The sequence below is a fragment of the Limanda limanda genome, chromosome 6 (assembly GCF_963576545.1).
Source record: "Limanda limanda chromosome 6, fLimLim1.1, whole genome shotgun sequence".
NCBI classification, from domain to species: domain Eukaryota; kingdom Metazoa; phylum Chordata; class Actinopteri; order Pleuronectiformes; family Pleuronectidae; genus Limanda; species Limanda limanda.
In genome coordinates, this window is record NC_083641.1 from 7,312,328 (window position 1) to 7,334,350 (window position 22,023).

Sequence of the window (22,023 nt, forward strand, 5' to 3'; positions counted from 1 at the left end):
TAAATCAAATTTCACACATCATTTTCATCAAGATCCACAAAATATTCCCTGGGATAAAAAACAACAATCAAACAAACAAAAAAGGTCTATCTCACAATGTTAAGAAATGTCTCTGACCCATGCAATATCTTTCATCAAGTGTCATGGAAATCTGTTCAGTTGTTTTCGTGTAATCCTCCTTGGCAGAGGTGATAGAAATCCAGATCTAGTGACTTTAAATGTGATTTTATAGGGGACTATTGGGCTTTGGCAAAGGTATGAGCCATTATTGTGGAGGACAAGATAAGATGATCCTTTATGAGTCCCACAGAAGGGAGACACAAACTCAGGAACTGTCTCAATAAAATGTAAAAGACGGAGAAGATACTCTTAAACCCTTGCTGCAATGTGTGCTTGTAAAATCAGGCTGCCTGTATGAATGTGTGTTTGTGCTGGGGCTTTGGTTGACAGGCAGCCTGCCAATGTTTCTAACCTCACATCAGCACCACTCCGTACCCTCCACTCTGATCCACAAAACTGCCCCCCCTCCCCCATTTAACACACCCTCTGCCTCTAATGGAGTTCACTGCAGTCCACTTTCTGCCGGAGCATGCCGGAGAGGAGTGCGGCTAATAGCCGTCGCACAGTTGCAATACATGGGTGTGAACTTGAGCTAATGTATGCCACTAGAGCAGTGTTGGCAGATAAGATTGTGTTATATGCCGCGGTGTGTACGGGCCCAGCCCATCTGTACAGTGACATCCCTCGTTAATGAACCAAGCTGAGTTGTGACGGCTGTCTCTTAGCGCTCTTCAGTCCTGGCGCCGCGCCGACATCTCTGACACATGTACAGTGGCTCGGTTCTGTACCTTGACGAGTCTAAGAATAGCCCACACATGTTATCACCCTATAGGGTTCTTTCAACGTGAGTTTAACACTTAAATTGGCAGATGTTAGACTTTTCTTTCTTTGTAAAACCCTCAACTACTCTCCTCTTCGATCTTGAACTTTCTGTAAATGCTATTTCTAAGGAGATCTAACCCTTTTGCTTCTTCTTTTGTTCTCCAGGGGCAGAGGCCGTGTTTTCCCAGCAGCCACAGGACCTGGTGGTGGTGGCGGGTCAGCCTGTCACGTTACCGTGCACAATCCCTGGTTACCATGGCGTGGTCCTGTGGATCAAAGATGGCCTGGCGCTAGGAGTTGGCAGAGACCTCGCTGGTAAGAAGCAGCATTTATCCCCGTCATCCTGTATTTCTCTATCACTCTCATTTCCCCTCCATTAATTACACTGGGTAATACACAGTAACTGTCATAATCAAATGGCAGATTTTTCTCATCCAAAAGCTTGTTCATGTCAACATCTGACCCGTTGCCAAATACATCACTCCGTAGCCAGATAAAAGAGGCCTCATAATGGCGTGCTACAATAGGAGTATTACATTACAAGTGGTGCAATTACATCATACAACAGCAGAATCAAAAAGTCATTTCTGTCTTTGTGTTTGATGCAGACCAAAAATCCCTTATAGTGCGTTTGGCACAGAAGCACAAAAGTTCGAATGAAAATGTGAAATCAGTGGTGTCAGTGGTCTTTCTGGTGCCTCAGGCTGCAAAATGGCTCTTTGAAGAGTAGCCGGCTTCCTCTAATTACACTGCACCTCATGTGTAAGCGCTTCAATTGTTTAATTTGGAGTAAAAGTGATCGCTGCGCTGTCATTTAGGAGCCTGTTGTTCCACCAATCGAGGCTTTATGTACATCCCTGACCTTGATGAATTTCAAGGATACACATCACTCCCCAACATAAACATTTACAACCTCTTTAAGCACTGGGCTATATTGAATAGAGAAATCTATAAAAGTAATGTATACCCACATCATTTATTGAAATTGTCATTAAAATTCTTCCAAAACACAGCAGTATGTATTACTCTGCAGGGGCACAGGCTTTGTTTGAGAGCTTTTTAATTTACCTCAAACACCTTTCAGTCTGTGACCATCAAGGAATTCAACGCATAACGACCCAGTATCCAGCCTCAGCCGGTTTTTTAAACACTAAAGTCTCTGATGATCAGGAATGATTAAATATGTATTCCACAAGAGATTGAGGATCTTCTACCCTCTGACCTTTACCAAACACTCTTAGAGGGCTTCCCTGTCACTGATGCGGTCTGTAATTAAACCTCAGTGGCTGACAGAGCCCCAGTAAAGCCATCCTATTCCCTTTTCACGTCCTTATCTGGCCCTAGGGAGGCTGAGAGGTTGCAGTAAACAATGGTCCTGCAGCCTCCGAGTCTCCTTTGGAATAAAAGGGGGCAGACAGGGAGGAGAGTGCTTACTGGTTGCAAGAGACAGAGAATGAGAGGGTGGAGGACGGAGCACCATTTTATTTCGGGTCAGAGTGAAACTGCAGATGCAGACTTTGTTTTATCCACTTGTATTTTATTAATTTAACAAGACAAGACAAAGAAATCTCATTGCAACTACGGGAGAAAGGATGCAGAGAAAAAACGAGAGGAGGTTGGATAACAACACTCAAAGGAAACTACGGTAGATCAACCTTTTATAACACGTATGTGAATAGTTTAACAGTAATGGACAGAATGCAGTATATAGTCCTGACACTGCATTTCTCCACAACCAGGCCCGAGATACGGAGTCAAAGTGATCTTTCTCTCTTAAATTGTTTAGAAAACCCACAGGGGTTCTATGAGAAGGAATAGTTGCCTGCCCGGAGAAGATAGGTTGCTAAAATCAACGGCGTGATACGGACAGCGGCTGAGTGCCTTCTATTGAGACGGATGACACTTTTTCAAAATAAAAGTGCTCCACAGCTGTCCTTTTTATCACCCCTGCCTACATAAACAAGCAGTGCACGCAGTAGTAAAACGAGTGAAGGTCCGTCCACGTTAAGATGTACACAATGAAAGGAAAGTGGCAACTGTATACATAAAAAGTGCAACGAATCAAATGTTGCATGGAGCATTTCAATAATATAGGTCTGCTTGGCTATTCATAGAAAGGCGCTTGCGTCGGCAACGGCACGCTCCGCCTGGGACCTGTTTCCATTCACGGGAGCAGTGATTAAACCGAGGGAACACTTTTACCATTCAGTGCAAGAAATCACAGCACAAAAGCCAATGATTCCTATCTGTCCCTGAATTTTCCTATTCACTCCCTTTTGTGTTGCGCTTTTCCCACTCTAATTAAAGGAAAGTGAAGTGGGCCCACAGCAGCTCGGAACATACCAATCAATGCCATGCATATGCATGACAAAGAATGTTATCTGCCAGGCGTGACGCTGGCGACAATAGCCGGAGCAGCTATAAGTGAATTCTCCCGGTGCATGCACGCTAAAATGGAGGAAGACGTGTTTGTGTACATTATGCCACATAGGACGTCGGAGAATGTGCTCATGAGGAGAGAAGCTGACAATTACACCTTTTCAGTCTCGTCTCATGAGAGCAGATTGAGCACCGGTCACCTGTTCACAGCTGCAGCTAACCTGTTTCTATCCCCTGGTGGTTACACTGTGTGAAACATTTTGTAGGCGAAGTCTATAAATCACTAGGCCACGCCTCAAGTGTCTTAACTGACACACACACACACACACACATGCACTACGCCATTGATCCAGCCTCAGGACTGAGACCTCAAGAATCCATTGCCTGATGGATTCATTACTCCTTAATGGGCCTATTTTACATTGTTTGCTTTGGGTAACATATTTTGTCTTTGAAAGTCGCTGAGATCTATGATCAATGGCCCTGTGTAGGCACATATAAAATGTGCACAAACGATCAGTCTTAATGTGTACCAGAACCATTTCAGGCCTATTGACAAAAAACATCATCAAGGTGCTCATAAGGTGGCAGAATCATATTACGGTATGTTTACGTTCTCTGAAAATGAGATCATAACATTTATATCACTTACTATCCACGACTAATGCAGATGACTTCCTTTTTGGATCCGGCTAATGCAGGGAGATGAAACTGGAACAGAGCCATGTCCTCATACAGCAAAATTATTCTTAGACTGCCAGAGGCGCAGATGAGGTAACTGGCCAGATCATCTGTTTGTGTAACAGAAATCTGCATAGTTTATACCTTGCTACAATTAAGACGAGCAAAAAACTGAATGTGAACATGATTTCATCTCTGTTTCCGTGGATAGGCATTTTAAAGACTCGCTAGGTGGAGTCAAATCAAGGTCACCTCCCTCAGAATGTGCAATGATCATTACCCTTGTGATCCGCAATAGCATTATTGCTTTGAATCTCATCAATGAAAATAAAATTGAAGCAGAATGGTTCTCCTGGTGACCTTGTGGGCATAATGGTGCTTCCTCTATTTAAGGCACCATTTCTGAGCACGAACACATGGAAAGCACTTCTTGACTCAATGGTTATTAATATTAATAATGGAAGCTTTTAGTTGTGACCAGCTCCCTATTAACCCTGTTACATCTACAACCTGTTTCGTCGGAGCCCGGCCATAGCTCATGTGTGTGACACATCATAGCCAGGGAATTCAAAGAAAGGATACGTTTAGTTTTTTTTATTTATAAACATCATTGTTTCCCCACAATGCACTGGTGCAGCTTACATGTCATCTTTTTGTTAGCTCACTGCTTATTTAGGCTCCCTCACCATGTCTTCTCCTCAGGTGTAATAATTAGGTTTAGTCCTTTGTCCTCCCACAGGATAGACCCACCAGTAGGTGGATGAAATGCAGAGAGCGGCTTAATCGGCTGTTACTCACCCCACCAGCATGAAATGAGCCCACTTCATGCTCTATTAAAGGCAACTGGATTCAATGAAGCAACAGTCTGAAATTGGACTGTGAGCATAGTGTTCTCTTTTTGCCATAGACATATTCAAGGAGTTGAAAGCTGTTATACGCCTGCCCAGTTTGTTTTGAGCACGAAAACATATAACCAGCCTGTAAAATCTTTACAGTGAAAGACTGGAGTGTTTGGAGATCTCTGAAGTGAACATGAGTCATTGGCTAGCTGTTACTGAGAAATCAATACTTTTCTCTCCAACATTTGTTGGCATTGACACAACGGTTGGATGGATACTGATGGACTATTTTTTTGGGGGAGGAAATGACAAGTGAGTGAGTGTAAAGAATTAAGTTTTATTTTTTACAAAGCACAAAGTTAGAGTGAGGCTGGCCTTGTTCTGCTGTAAAAAATCCTCCACCAAAATCCTCTCCACCAGTCCCATCATTGATCCATCACTTAAAGACCACTGGAGGGAAAAGCAATTATTGTCTGGAAATTCTATGCGTTCTTTTTTTTTTTGTGTGTAATTTTTTACCAGCAGACATTCTCATTTCACTCCACTGTACTGGATCCCCAATAATTAGAAAGATGGAGTGAGAGAAAGAGAAAAGGGATAATCTGAGAAGAGCAAATCCAAACGCATGAGGAATACCCCATAAAGCATCCCAGTCAAACACATTCTTCTTCTTGCTTATTTGCCCCAGCGGAGATATGCACTTCACAGCGCACTCGCAATGCATATTTTGACGATAGTTAAGGGGATATTTTCAAAAATATCTCGCCTGACTTGTCTAAAATGCCCAGGTCTCATGGATATTGCTCTGCTTTCTTGCATTATTAAACTATAAATCATTTCACAGAGCAACACTGAAACAACTCAAACTCGAGTTTGCTCCCGTTTACGGTTGCAGTAAAATCATCATTCTCCAGAATGAAGCATCCTCCACAGCATCTCCTTATCGTGCCAGGTGTCCTATAAAACATGTATTAAAAATGCATTGTGAGGAAAGGAACAAATGAGCAATCAAAATCGAAAATACATTCACCTATAAAGTAATCTATTACTCACCAATGAGCTATTTCAATGCAGCTCAATTAAACTCAACATGCTTGTGCAATGAAATATTGGCACATGCTTTTTTACCAATTAAAACGTGTTTACTGATTGGAACTGCATGATAATAAACTGCGTCTATTCAGAAGGCGACTGTGTTTCTGTTGGATTCTGTTGTTGCTGAAAGTATGCAAAGCTTTTAAATGACAACTTTACCATCTTGCTTTTAACAAATAAAAATAAGGATTGTGTTTATGACCAGGATTAAAACTAACCAAACAAATGTGTGTGCTTTGCAGGCTATCCTCGTTACACGGTGATTGGCGACCATGGTTCAGGAGAGCATCATCTGCGTATCCAGCGGGTGGAGCTGATGGATGACGCTGTGTTTGAGTGCCAGGCCGTCCAGGCGGCCATGAGGTCCCGTCCCGCCCGTCTCACCGTGCTGGGTGAGTCCAAAATAAACACACACACACACACACACACACACACACACACACACACACACACACACACACACACACACACACACACACACACACACACTTTTCAAACAACATCAATGAACTGGCAGCAACCACCTCCAGTAACTGTGGTTCAAAGCCACACATGGAGATGGCTTCACCGCATGTGCCACCTGCTTCTCACCCACTCTTTAGTTTTTTAGTTTTTCTTCAATGTGTTTTTGAATACTTATTACTCATATTATTTAAGTTTTCGATATTATTCTATCTTTGGGAAAAATGTAGCCAAATCTGAATTCTGCTTTCATTTGTCAACACACTGAGATGGAGATACAGGTGTCTTGAGGAGAAAAGGATAAGTAGCCCACTAACAGCATAGTCAAATATTTAACCCAAATCTACACTTGTAATCAAAGGGTCGGGTAAGTCAATATCAATTGTGTATTATTAATGTAATTTCATTAATAGCAATTTAGCAAATTTTCAATAAATATTGACATATTGCTTATGCATTGTGCCCAGTGAGGACGTATAAAACATAATTGATCAACATCAGATTTCCCAAGTGTTTGCGGATCTCTGCTCATAAAGATCTTGAAAACCACAACCAAGAGCAAAGCCTTCGTTAAACTTGAAAGAAATAATAATCTGACATCTAATGTGATAATTATCGATATCGGCGGATATGAACATTTTTATCTTGATAAAGGTTTAGGCAATATTGTCCAGTCTGACTTGATACTTTGCACTGGGCAGAAGCAGCACCAGAGCTCGGACAAAAAGTGGTAGTTCACAAATCTGTGATTTCCATCCTAGAGCATCTTATTTCTCAGCTTTCTCATGAAATGTCCACCGCAAATCCTGAGACAGCAAGATGTATTTCGATTAAAATGTTTCAATAAGGCAGCCGGTGTCAATATGACTTTATTTTACAGACCTTAACATTTGCAGCCTCCATTTCCATTATTACTGTAACCTTGAGTCGTTGCAAGCTCTTAATTTATCTTTATGGGTTTTCATTCACCTTTGCCATTCCTGCCCGGCTGGCTAACAAGAGCAGACTCACGTCTCGTTCCCAGGCCCCTTCAAGTTCCCTGCTTCTTCTCTTGAACCTCAGATGCTCCACTGGAGTCATTGACAGAGTAAAAGAGAATGAGGTGAGGGAAAAAAGGCTTGTGAGAGGGAGAGAGGGGTGTCTGCAGCGCAGTATCCTCGCCATGAGCGACTGATCCGCCCTATTGATCCAGCCTAATGAAAAGTGAAACTAACGATTTGTAGGGGAGAAGGCAGCAGGAGAAAAAAGGAGAAGGGGAGACAAATTGCGGCGTAACATTTCTCTGGCTTTCAAGCTCTCCTGCAAATGGATATGAGTGAATAATTATGGATACTTCTACGGAGAGCTAAAAATGTCTGTTACGACTGCACTTCCCTACCTTCTGCTACTGTCCATCTTTCTGGGCTCACTCTGATTATTCGGCATTTAGCTGCTCTGACATGGAGCTTCTGACAGAAAACCTTGCCTGTTGGATCAAGGCTTCAAGTAGAGGAGGGAAAATCATTGTCAATGGACTTGATCAATTCGACTGTGGTCAAAAGGCATATAAGGGCATTTTAAGTTTTAGTATTAATACTGCACAAATACCATATATCAGGCCCATTTCTTTAAACTATTTGAGTATGCATATGAGTATGACAAGGCCAACTTGTGTGAAAACTTTCCCATGCAAATAGCTTCCATACGCAGTGGATGCAAATAATACTTTGTTCTGGTTTGAATCCCTTTCTCACTGTGCTTTCGTAATTTGGCAAGCCCCACACTGACTACTCAAAGTAATTAAAGCAACAACAAAAAAATAATTTGCCAAAGCTTTTCTTAGGACTGCAAAAAACATACAGCAGCAGGAAGTCCAGTACTTGGCCCCACTGTATTTAAATGAGTAATCAGCAATGAGAAAGAGAATGCCTTTTGTTGAGTGTGGATGGAATGTGAGGGGGTTTTAATATTTCTTGCAATAAAACTTGGATAGTAGGTGTGCGTTTAATCCCCTGCCGGGCCAAGGTTGACTCCAGAATGCACTTCCCAGGTGGAAATCCAGCCTGACTTACACACAAGGTAATGGAGGAAATATATGCAAGGCCTGTGTCCCTGCAAACACCAAGCTGTCAGTTACTTTCCAGTGGTGACGGAGAGTGTCTATCGACTTGGAAAACAGCTATGGCCCCACACACCTGTGCACGCACACACTCAAGCGTGCACACACAGACACACACAATTACATAGGCATATACACAATAAGCTTACATGTACGCCCACCAGTGCACACGCACTCACACATACACCTCCCTCCTCCAAGCTGACAGCAGAATAAATCTAAAACTCTATCCTCCATCTTTTATAAGTCAATATCAGCCCCAACTCCTCGCTGAGCCGTATCAGAGGGACAACTCTCCTCTTGACTTAGATAGGCTCGGGAATAACATAACACAAATATTGTTTTCTAATACAGAGAAAAAACGTTATTAAAGAATAAAAACTGCATGTTTTCCATTTTCTTTGCTTTTCATTCTAAGGACTTGCTGAGTTTGTCCTTGAAAGACAAACAGGTCACGTGATTTAAACGATGCGGCAGCATTGACCCTGACTACAAGAACATATTGAAGTAGCCAAGTGAATGCCTTTCAAATTGTTTTATATATTTTAATATTAAGGTCATATGTAATGAAATTAACAAGAGGAAAACAATAGCCACAATCTTCCAACATTTAGGAACAATAGTGAGATTGTGCCCATCAACAAGCTCTGACAACAAAACCTGACAATGAACTTCGGCCATCCGAGCGTTTACATGGCTTGCAGGCTTAGCCTCAGATGCCAAAGGAGAATCAAGGTCTTGTGAATTAGTCATGAAGGAAGAGAATTGAGGTTTTTCGGTCCAAAAAATACCCCTGAGGCTAATTATAGCCCTCGCAGCAAGTTGGAACTGCGCCAGACCACTGCTCTAATCTTTCTACCTTAGGTTTGGGACCACTAGAACAAAGGGAATGGAGGTCATCGTTTTTTCAAAAAGGTCTTTGCCCCCCACCGAAAAAAAGAAAAGTTCTTCTGAGTGTATTGATACAAGGGATCTCGTTCATTTGGATCTGTAAGTAAGATCAGTGAATTATTATCTTAAAAAATGATGAGAATGACCTCTCCCATCTCTCCACAGAGTAGTTTTTGCATTATCCTGATAACAAAAAAACACAGACACAAAACACAATCTCCATGGTGGAGATAAATGTAGCTGCATGTATTGACTCTATCCTCTCCCTTCAGTGTGAGTCTTGGAAGTTTCTTCCACTCTCTTATTCTTTATCTTTTTCTTCTCTTTAAGTCACCGAAAGATTTCTCGTTAATGCAGAGGCATGGATTTTTCTTTGATGATTACATTTTCCTAATTTAGTGTGTTGAAAGGATACACAATTAATTTGCAAAGTATTACTGAGAGACTTTTTGCTTCAATGTAATCTCTCTAGATTGAAGTATAAAAAAGGTCCATCAGGTACTTAGCAAAGATAAACACCAAAGATAACAAATTGGTCAATAGGATTTATCACACAAAAAAAAACAGCGGAATTGTTGCTACCCCTGTGTAATAAATGCAGGTTTTCTCACATAAACTGACCTTCAGTTTAATTTAAGGCTCAAAGCCTACGCATTACTCATGTTGTTGTTTTTTCACTTCAAGGGCAAGCGAGGGTGTTTTAGCAAGGCTTAGCCTTAGATACATATTTGACACGTTTTCATAATTTCCTCTCTTATGTTCAAGCTCTGCTCAGCACCGGGACACAAGGGGCACACACATACGGACTGTGATCAGGCAGAAGTTGGGAAATGCTTTAAGAGGTTAATCTTACTCAAAGCAAATAACCAGTGGTTACAAAGCTTGACTCTTGATCTGGTGAAAATATTTCCCTTTACTGAAAGCTCACGGCAATGTGAAGTGTTGTGTGAGGCCAAGAGGAGTTTGTTTCTTTTGTCCCCTTTATACACACTATTTCTCCTGGGGGATGACAGGCTTTCCAGCACAGCTTTTTGTTAGTTTTATATTTGACCCCATTATTTTTTAACCAAAACCTCGTAGCCTTCATTGTTGTAATGAGTTGTACATGCAGTTGTTGCAGGGGGGGTGAAACTTCAGAAACCCTCCACAAGATCTTTCAAAATGACAGGCAGTTAATAAATAGAGTGTGAGCTGGTCCTCTAACAAACAGTGTTGATGGATCATTGTGTGCAAGCTAGTTGTTTTCCTTTCCTGCATTGTTAATGTTTTGGACTCGTGCTTCAGCGACAATATGCATGTACACAAAAGCCCAAGGGTATCCTTTGTTAATGTTGCTTCCAATTGCCAACGCTGAATCAGCCATTTCTGTGGCTAAGTCTGAATTCATTATTTTTCAAGGATCATGCTGCCATCCTTTTAGTAATGGAAGTGAACTTTGAGGGCAGAGTAAAAAAGGAAAAGAAAGACTCTCCTGAGGAATTAGAAGTTCTCATTCTGAAAACATGACAGAGACTGTTCCACACAGTCCATGAATGTGTATTTTGTCAAAACCACGATCCGTGGCGTTCACTCTGCTCTCTGCTGAGAGCGTGTGAGCTCTTTCACTGCTAATTTAACCAGTGATGCTGTTCACAGCGAGTGGGAACTGCTGACTAATGATGGGTCTGTAATAAAAGACATAGTTTGAAAGTGTTGTCCTGACTATGTAAAAATGAATGCAGTTTGGCTGTTGTTGCTTCTTAGGGGAAAATATCTCAGTAAAGCAGTGGCTCTGTACTGTTTGTCTGTTCACCTGAGCTAGGATTACTGAGATGGAAACTGCAGTGTTTCAGAGAAGCTTCTGTAGAGCTGTGTGACAGCTCAGCACGGATAGAGGTAACTTTAATTAGTCCTCCACTTAATGAGTGGTGTTAGCTCTATTACCTCACTGTTAATCACAGAACAGAGCAGTAAGCTTTTTGTGAGAGTACTGTGTAGATGCACATATTTTTGCTTACCTTTTTAAATCATTTCAGATACTATAAATTAGCTATATCCTTCTTACTGAGTGTTGCTGTTGAAATTGTGAGTGCATACCACGAGGTGGCAGCTGATGGTAGATCCTGATAGCGGCAGTGGACAATGATTGTGGACTATAGTGGCATCCAATCATGATGGGGGATCATGAACATGGTGGCTGCTGACCATGGACTATATTTACAACAAGATTGCTTGATATACAATATATATACTCAGATACTCGATCATTATTGACAAAATTCTATCAATTAATTTACATTCTATTATGCTACAAAGTGCTCAATAGTGCAAACACCCTTATCTTTACTGATGTTGTCCTTTACACGTGACATCTATTGCACTTCTGTCCGTCCTGGGAGAGGCATCCCTCACATGTGGCTCTCTCTGAGGTTTCTACGTTCTTTTTATCCTGTTTAAAGGGTTTTTCTTGTTAAAGTTTTTCCTTACTCTTGTTGAGTGTTAGGGCAGAGGATATCACATCTTGTTAAAGCCCTACCAGAGACAAATTGTGATTTGTGAATATGGGCTATACAAATACAATTTTATTTGATTGATTGATAAGTGGATTGAGCCAGATTCTGGGCCACTATGTCGCACTATATTCCATCAACGAGTTCAGAAGGCCTTCAGTGGACTTAACCTATTTGTCTCTTACAAAAACTAATTTCAGTCTAGCCATGCATCTAAGTCGAAGCACAGGGAGAGATAAGGTGTCCTAAACGGCATTGCTTCTCAGAGAAAAATACGACTGTAGTGCTTATATTAAACTGCCTTTTCTGCCATTTTGTCTGAAACACGATACGGAGTGATAACTACAACTATGATATCAGAGGGACTGTGAGCAGGTGTGTGATTATGGCAGACAGACTGCATGTAGGATATTTTTTTTTCCCTCAGCATCTCAACAGAAGGAAGAGAAGTAATGCAAATACATCCGTGCTCTGCAGTACAACAATACCAACTGTGCACAGGTACCGAGCTGATTTAAATTCACGCAACACAGTAAACAGGTTTGCTTCAGCTGACAGAAGGGAATGATTGACATGAAGACAAATGTAAAACATTAGCATTTACTCATGTGGCAGACACTTTTATCCAAAGTTGCTCACAAGTGAGGAACACAACTTAAGCTCCAGCACAGTAGACCTCGAAGTAAGTGCTAAGTGCTAAATGTATTCAACAAGACAAATCAGGAGATCAGGTAAAGTGCATTGAAACGGAATAATAAGTGCGAGTTAGCCGTGTAAGCTGTGGGAGGAGTGAGGAGAGGAGGCGCTCTCTAAAGAGATTAGTCTTTAGGAGGTTCTTGAAGAACTGCATAGCAACAGTCTGTACGGTGATTGCCTTGTCTGCTATAATGGCAATGCCAGTTCCTTGGAGAAACCAAGAGGACTCAGTCCCAGAAGTTGCTTTTGCTACTTGTATTTGACTCTGGTGGCCTTGGGTAGCACGTGGAGGTCAATGAGCAGAGGTGTGTCATGCGCCCTTTTCGATTTAAGTCTTGAAGTACTGTCAAATTCTGGAGCATCTTTTAGGGTCTCACAAAAGGAAAGCTCGCCAAAAGGGCATTTCAATCAAGGTGAGACATTACCTGGACTAAGGGCTGGGTGGCATACTGATTCAGGTAAGGCCAGGTGTTTAGCTAGTTTTTAGTGCGAATCTGTGCTAACAGTACGACAGATGCAACTTGGGGTGAGCGATGAAGGGGCAACTTTTGGAGAATAACCTCTTGTTTAGTCTTAAAAAGGGCTAATAATTGGTAGATCCATGAAATAACCATTTTTATTTCCAACCGGGGATCCTGTCATGATCCTGAGTTTCAAATTTCTCGCATCCCGTCCTTACAAACACGTCAACACATACTGTAGATACATAGCACAACTGGGTGGCGAGCAGCAATGTCAGCACCCTCCCAATCTGTGGTGAGCAGCTCTTCCAGCTGCACATGGCTGCGCTGTGACGGAGCAGTCACAGCACATCTCTGACAGCTCTGGCATCCCCCCCACTCCTCATCTCATCTTCATCCCTCCTCCCCTCCATTTTATTTTGCACAGTTCATTTGGTCGATCATGACACCGACACAGCCTAAGATTACTGTTTCCTTTCTGTACGGTCTTTGAGTCTTCTCTTGTTTTGTCCCCGATTCAATTAAATTTCCATACCTCCATTTTTCTTCGGAGCCACATCTACACTCTCAGTTTATTCTTTACCGTGTGGCAAAGCACACTGTCCTGTAAATCAATCATCTGCAGCTTTTGTTTTTTTTTTAATTTTGCACAAGCTGTCACGCTATTTGTGATTGCCAACTCCTATTCTGTTTAAGAATCAAATTGTTCCGTGTGTTAGTCTCTCTTTCACCCTCATTCAATCATTTCACTCATTCAATTCCCCATGTCATGTGTGTGCATGTGCGCACGCATGACATGGGGAATTGAAGATCTGAAGAACTGAAGATCTTCTGGATTTCAAACAGGTGTACAATGACAGCACTTGAAAAGGACCAGTGATTTGGGCCGGTGAGCCACGCATGTCTCCTGTATTCACCTGTGCTGGGTATTTCTCTCCTTTTCTTTGAGAATCCTTTTTTTTTCTTGATCTATCTATCACAAACTCTGCAAGCTGTCGCAGTGGGGTGACAGGCGGCCCGTGTGAGTATTCCTCTGAAATAGACAGGCAAGTCAGGGAGCTCATTGTTGTTCAGGACACGTCCGCCGGAGCACAGCACTACAGCAGATACACATTGCTAGACTTACCCCTCCAGCATCCTTGTGAGGAGCCCTCTCTCATTCATTTGCCTCCAAATTGCTTTTTCTCCCTTGCTGGTGCTCCTGGAAAGCTGGGGTGCTCGCAAGGTTTTAATTGGATGCTTTGGAGAGGGTCCCCCAAATAGTGGTTCGACCCAAAAAACCCGGCAGGCACACCTTTGGCGACACTAGTTGTTACAAGACTGAGGAAAACTCGGCCATTTCCACCAAATGTCATCATCTCCTTCTCGCCTACTGTAAATTCAAGTTTTTATGTATTTAGGAAAACTGTATGTGCTATGTTTGTAGAATTAATATGTAAGGCAAAAGGCAGCTTTATGACCCTCTGGGTTTATTCAGGACCCCCTTAAGGGTTGACAGGCTTACTGCCTTGTACTGTTGAGTTAATTACACATCAATATGCCTTGGTCTCATTTATGGATATCTTTGATTATCCAGTAAAAGTAAATGATCTCATTGAAGTCCAGGCTATCTGACATCAGTGTCTTTTCTCTGGTTGATTTAGGTCTCCAAGATGGAGCTTTATTGTCAGATAAGTCAGATAGATCTGAAGACATACAGTACATAATATAATCCCAAGTCTTATATCATACTGGGTGAGATAATAGACCTCTGACCTTAACCCTGAGCTAACCTCATCGCCTTAGAACCCATGTAAAAACTGCTGCTGTAACAAAACCATGGGTGAAACTAACTCAAAGGAGCCCTTTTTAATAAATAGACTAATTAACTGTCTACTTTACATTCTCAGGTGATACCCAATGCTATACGGCTTTGATTAATACAGACATATATTAACTCCTTTGTGACTGATCTGCAATCAGTGAACCTTGATTTACACAAAACCTCTATCACAGAAATACGTCTAAATGTCAGTGTCTGTGCATATGCATGCCAACGGTGTATGTATATGCATGCACATGAGAATGCAAATTTGCCAAAGTGTTGAAAGGGATTACATTATTATCCCCAAGCAGAAAAAAAATGGTAGTGAGTGGAGCAGGGTGTGCAGTGAGTCAGCCCTGTAATTAAAGAGGAGCGATCAATCTGTACCACTGACCACACTACTTATGCCAAGTCCATCGAATGGCTGCCGTAAAGAGCTAATTTAGAACCATTAGGGACTGCCGAGTTAGCAAACAGCCCAGTAATGATGATGGCTGATTCAAGTTCAAGGCTTGGCCTCTGTATAACTGTCAGACCTGGCAGTCATAAGACAGGATCCGTGGAAGATCACAGATGAAGAGAAAGAACGACATATCTATTGAAATTAATTTTTGCTCATCATTTGTATTCATTTCTGTTTTTATCCTATGAGCGTTTAGTGGTGCTTACTTAACTAATTTAATCCTCTTTGTCCCTGGTGGGAGATAAGGCTTCAGCGATCTTGGACAGAATCGTCTTGTACCACATGCTCTGCCTTGCCCCTCCTTAGGTCCGTCTCCTTTAACGGTGTTGTTTTCCTTTTCCCTCATAGAGTCTATCTTGGTTTAACCTCTGGGATTTGATCCTCGGCCATTCAGAGGACACGCCCTAGCAATCAAATTCAGCAGCAATAAATACTGTTGCACAAAGTCAACTTGTTTCTTTGAGATTGTCTCTGGCTAGAAGATGCAGCAGATTTGTGTGAAGGCATCAATCTTTTTCATGTCACATGTTGTCTCTCCCCAGCATTCTGAGCATTGGTTTTACATTGCTTTTTACATTTACACTGCAGTTTCATTGGACTGTTGTTCTGAATTCAAGACTGGCTACAGAGACCGGCAAAAGCCTTCATTCTAGTTTTCCTTTTTTGGTGCCCTCTCCCTGCAGACAAGAATTCCAAAAAAGGAAATCTCATCATTATAGCTGGATGTCCACATTCATGGTGAGTAGTGGCATTCATTGACATCACCTGGGGTTTGGAGGCATCAAAATCCAAATCTGTCTGTTCGGCAAACCCTTTCCTTAGAAGAGAAAAGCAAGGATATGTGCAAACTCTACAATTCTAAAACTTTACCTACCAACAGTCCTCATAATGTAGTCCATCTTTAAACTGTGGCAATCCCTAAAAACATGCCACAGAAACAGTGCTGTAACTTGAGAGACAACAGATTCAGTCCCCACTTTTACAAACTGTCCCTACACTGGCAACTTCTGCACACAGTAAGACCTCAAACACAATGAAGGACAGAAAGACACAGACTTGTGGGAGGCAGGATGGAGGCAGCCAGGCATGTCCTTCTTCCCCTTGTCTGTTCACCGTTCACCCACAGTGTTCTGCTGGCAGGCAGCCCTCCAGGGGTGCATGACCTGAAAGTGTAGCGGTGCACTATTTGGTCTGCCTGTGACCTCCTCTCTCCCATGCAGCCCCACTATGCTGGAAATCATAAACTCCTCTTGCACCGTATGCTCTGACATCCCTCAGTGGAAAACATGAGGCTGAATAATAGTAGACAACTGAGACAATTAAAGGTCAAACTGTAACCTACTGAAACAGCCTGCTAGGTTATAATCACATATAGCCATGTTTTCTTCTGACCCCTGCAGCATGTGTTTACATTGCTATGTGTAGAAAGGAGTATTTCCTTCAACAGCGCAAAAAGAATATGATCTCCCTTTCTCTCCAGATGTTTGAGCACTTTTAAGCAATAATATGAAATCACCTGACTTGGATGTGCAGCGAAGGAGACGTATCATTCCCCTGCCGTCCAACACCTTTCTAATCTCCCCCTCTCTGCTAAAAAGCCTTTTTATGGATGCATATATTTAATTAATGTTTCAGTCATGTGTTCAAGAGAGAAATGACAGCGAGCCAATACCACCATCTTTGCAATCAACTGTCACAGTGCTACCACCGGGCATCATTTTTTTCATCTTCTGTAATGACGAATGGGAGGGCTTTCTCCAACAGCCCATCTCATGATTTCTTTCACATGCTCCCTCTCTCATTTAGATGCCATAAAGTATCTCCAGCACAAGCATAATCGCATGCCATCTTCTTCACCTCGTTTCTAGCTGCTGATGAAGGAACAGGAGAAGGCCATGTTGTCACACAGATCCTTTCTCACTTGCCAAGATAAGCAGACATTGTTGTCTGATGTGCAAGAGCTGACCTGAGAGCCCTCGCCTCTCCCACCCATCCGCATATTAATGAAGAGCAGATGAAAGGGAGCCGTCCAGAATAAACACCATGTTTCAAATTATACACACACAACAGGAACCATTGAGTGGGAATGGCCTTCGGAATCACAGGGTTTCGGGTCAAGTTGGTCATTGGTTTAGTCAGAGTCCAGACTAGACTGCTCCCACACTGGTCTGATTAAGTTCTTACTCATTGCTAAATGTGGAGCAGTGATGCTCATATTGTCTGACAATTTGCACAAACAAACATTTTCCATGTTTTATGTTATAAAGGCATGAGTCACAACGACAAGGCCAAAAACACCAACCCTGTGAATCGTTTAACCACAGCGAGACCAAGACCAGCTTGCGTGTGACAAAGAACCGGAGTACGATGTTTCTTTGGGCGACCAATTTGAAGTGCTGCTCCACTTGCTCTGTGCCATGCTAAAAATACCACAAGGCCCTTTGAATAATGGACAATTGAGCAACTACTTACATACAGAGATACAACGTAAGAGCATCCAGTGTATCTGTAAATATATGTTGTTTTAATGAAGAAATTGGTTTAGGAAACTTGGGTTTGTTGTGATAGTATGGCAGGAAATTTGGCAGGAAATTGAGACAGCATGAAACACTAGAAGAAGATAGAGAAGCTGAAGTCAGTGGCAGGTTTGCTCGTAGTCCTCGCTTCAGAAGATACAGTGTTTGAACAATGAGGATGTTCATTTTGCTGGTAGTAATAATGATATAACAGTGGCAACCAATTGAACAAATTAAACTGGCCTGTCCACAAACCAATCAATATCAAGAATAGATAAATGCAGCCCCCACAAAGGATGATAGTTAGTATGTATCTTAAACAGAAGTCTTTTGTCCGCTCCAAAAATGTGATTCTTAAATACAAAATTAAAACTAACCAGATCAAGTGTAGACTGTTGACATGACCATTAGTTCAGCTCATGGTCAGGTGTGAAAACGCCCTTAGAAGCTCAACTCCTTCAACTCATGGGAATTTGCTCCTAATTTTATTACAATTTGCAAACAGATATGGTGACCAAAAAACCATAATGACAAAGCTTTGTTCTTTATGACACATTTTAGTAATTAATCATAGTTCGCCTAACAACACAATAACAAACACATTGTGTTTGTTGTGACTGCTTCACTAGAAAAAATTGCCCAGTTTTAATTTGCAGCTTTATCAGTGTGAAATCCTTGGTTTGCATTAGCACTCTGTTCTATTTTACCATTGGGGACAGTACAGTAAACAACAAGTCTGAAATAACAGTAACACTGGATGATATGTTTTATTTCCTGTGAATCATTTGATTCACATTCTTCAGACTTGTCATTTAATTACAGCCTGGATACCATGGGCACACATAAAAAGTGATAATTACAAAATGCTTTTGTTCGATGATGTTAAAAATAAATTAATGGCAACTAAAACTGAGTTAGATAAATGGATAAACTTTTCTGTAGAGCAACATTATTGTATAGACACAACTGAAATCACATCCTGGTTAATATCTGCCATGAAACAGCCCTTTTATATTTATTGTCATTAAACATACAAACCAGCGTCTCAAATGAAATTGTTCTTTCTTTCAACTCATCTCGGTGCTGTCTGACAGCATAAATCCTACCCATAACCACCTTCCTTCCAATTATGATGCTTTTGCAGGGGGAATATGGCAGCTGCCTGCAGCCTTTGATTTCATCTTGCCCCAGATCTGCATTGTAATGAGCACTCAGGTCAATCAATAATTCACTGCAGTTTCAGTTATAAGAAACAAAAAAACAGATTGTCTCCTGGGCATAACAGGGATAGGACTTTGATCAGTGCCATTTAGAGGCATGCATAGCATTGTTGTGATGCTTATTTTGGAGGGGTTTATATATTTATGTGTGCACTGTATGAATGTGGATGGTTGGATGGATGGTTATGTTACTGTTCATGCAGTTACTTTATCTTTAATTATCTACTGCTAGTTTTCCATAAAGAACAGGAAAAAAACATTAAATCTTGGTCTCACTGTGAAATTATTAGCTCCCTTGGACAAGTAACCATAAACATGGCTTCCATTCTTATAGAAACATAATTTGCATACAATAAACTCAGTTTCTCACAGCTCTTTCTGGTGTTATAAATTCACAAATTATATGGAGATTAACTGTATGATGAGATTTCGCGTCACTCATTCAAATCCTTGCGGGTATCATATATGAGTTAGTTGTGGTTCAGCAAATATTTTCTGCATCACAGTGTTGTGGAAGTGCAAAACATCAGATAAACAAAGCTGATGCATGTTAAGTTTTTTTTTCTCTTTTACTTGCCACAGTGCCCTCAACAACAAAACATGTTATATATCGATTAAAAACTCGATTACACACATACTTTACTAATGGTTCACATTAACAGAATGTCTCAGTCCGTATTGATTTGCTGATACAAAACTTCCATTCATTATCATATGTTTGTCATATCCCTAACGACTCCCTCTCTGTGTGTCTGTATCAATAGTTCCCCCAGAGGACCCAGTCATCAGCGGAGGGCCGGTGGTGAGTCTGAGAGCTGGAGACCCGCTCAATCTGACGTGCCATGCTGACAACGCCAAGCCAGCAGCCTCAATCATTTGGATCCGCAACGGAGAGGTCCTCAATGGGGCCATGTACTCCAAGGTAAGCTTAGAGGTGTGTGTCATATCAGGTTTGTAGACAAGCTGGGGACAGGATGGGGGGTGAAATGGTGGGCAGGGGGGGAGCCGTTCATCTTTTATGACAGGCGACCAAGAGGGAGAATGAAAACAGCTACTTAACATCTTTGCAAGTCATGCTTTGCTGTAAAATAACAACTGCAAAAGTGTTAAACAGACATGAGATGTTTCAGCGTGAGCAGCCTGTGTCATTGGGTGTTTTGCTCAAGCATCCAGACTCTGTTTTTTTAAATGAAATCCCTTGAAAATCCAGGTTGTGTTCTCATTTTCCCTTGTAAACAAATGAGCTCAAGCAGATGGTAAGATCACGGAACTAACTTTCAGTAACTTTGCATTTCTCTCTGGTGTTTTGATCTCCTCCTTAAGTGTCGTCTGTCTCTCGCTGAATCTTCCCTTTGAATGTCCCTTCCTTGCTGTACATGCAAACCATTAGGTACATCAGTGCAGTTTGCAATGACCTAATGCATGGTGAGAGCATGGAGGAGCGTGGATGGAAGTCAATGTGTTCCACACAGCTCTACAATGAAATCATTCAAAACTCATTTGAAATAGGGAAGACATTTGAAAACAGTCAAACTTGATGAATAGGAAACACATTTGTATTCATACTGTTATGAGAATGTGGCCACGTGTCCCAGATCACAGATACCTACTGTGGTCTGAGTGATCAGATCACAAATCCGTCTTCACTGCATCTTGGGTATCCAAGTTTTAAAAGCAGGTCAACTGGATTTCAGTTAGTCAGTTAGAACTGAAGAATCCTCCTGGATGAGAGCTGAAACGTCTTCAAGTAACTCAACCAAGTCCAGTTGACTTGTTTTTAGCTCTTGAATATACCATGACCTGGACGACTGACAATCTCCACAGACATGAAACTTGGGTACAATCACACCTGTACAGAGAGGTGTCCACTTGAGTGTGGTAATGCCAGGTCTAAACAGGGTTGATGATTCTCAATTTCAGATCATGTTCTGACTTTTTATGCCAAATAACGCAATAGCCACAGTTTACAACATATCTGTCAAGGTCACCATACACACCACAGACCCTTGATTGACGTTAGCCCTCAAGGCTAATCATGCAATCAACACTGTCATGTTCTATTTCCATTTAAACAAAAGGACATAAATAGACGAGGCACTTTAGAGCACTAACACCTCCCACGCTTTGCCTCGCTCCCTGTGCTGCCTCATCCCATTATCGGCTTTTTTCAAAGAGTAGATAAATGCCATTGATTGGACTGGGTACAGCACCAGGGCGATTTGAATGAAGTGATTGCTTGAGGTGCCGCTAACTAATGGTGGGCGGAGAGTGCGCTTCCTGCCTCTACTTCCTCTCGCAACGGCGGCAGATGTGAGGACATTCTGTACTGGTAGAGATGATGGATGCTCACATGCCCGCGCTGAGCACAAGTATGTCCCTCTTCCCTCTTCCCTCTATCGCCGACCATTAAAAAGCAATGGGTTCGATTAAAAGAAGATGACTCTTTTTTTGGGTCCGCAGAGCAGGCAGGAAGGGGACATTTTGTTAGCATAATCATCTGCTCTGACGGTCTTCTTATATCCCGCACATGAAGAGGACTAATGTGAACAGATGTGGTGGGGGATTTACAGAAATGGCTTTCCTGATGGTGTTATATCTAATGATATCACTGACCCGAAGATAATTTCCCACCCAGGCTTCCGAAAACCTCATCTTCCTGACCTCTTAGAAAGCGATTTACTGGACCAGTGGTTAAAGAGAAAGAGTATGATTAAAGCTATCACTTAGTTATAATGTGTGTTAGGTTTATTATATCAGCGAGGCACTGAGTTGATGCATTGCTGATCATTAGCGAGGGCAGCTTTAAAAAACAAAAACAGAACTCTGAGTATAGCAAGGAGCTAGCATCCCTTATAATCAAAAGGCAGAAGGTTGTCCCATTTAGGTGAATGTTTAAAAAAAGATTATAGGAGTGAATACTCATATCCCATCTGCCACCAGTGGAGAATCTCAGTGGCAAACAGCAAAGCTCAGTTTGTAACATGCAGCCTCCGGGTCTGAGCCGTGGTTTGGGGAGTGTGCTCACTTGCTATATGATATGTTTGCAC

General features: G+C 41.8%; 1 protein-coding gene across 1 annotated transcript in view; it reads left to right on the forward strand.

Moving 5' to 3' along the window:
• The first annotated feature begins 589 nt into the window (after positions 1 to 589).
• Positions 590 to 22,023, forward strand: part of kirrel3b (kirre like nephrin family adhesion molecule 3b) — a 64,612-nt gene continuing 43,178 nt past the window's right edge. The window contains exons 1-4 of the mRNA XM_061073456.1: positions 590 to 602; positions 1,048 to 1,197; positions 6,119 to 6,268; positions 19,741 to 19,898. Coding sequence (XP_060929439.1) covers positions 590 to 602; positions 1,048 to 1,197; positions 6,119 to 6,268; positions 19,741 to 19,898 — 471 coding nt within the window. The remainder of the gene's footprint in view (positions 603 to 1,047; positions 1,198 to 6,118; positions 6,269 to 19,740; positions 19,899 to 22,023) is intronic.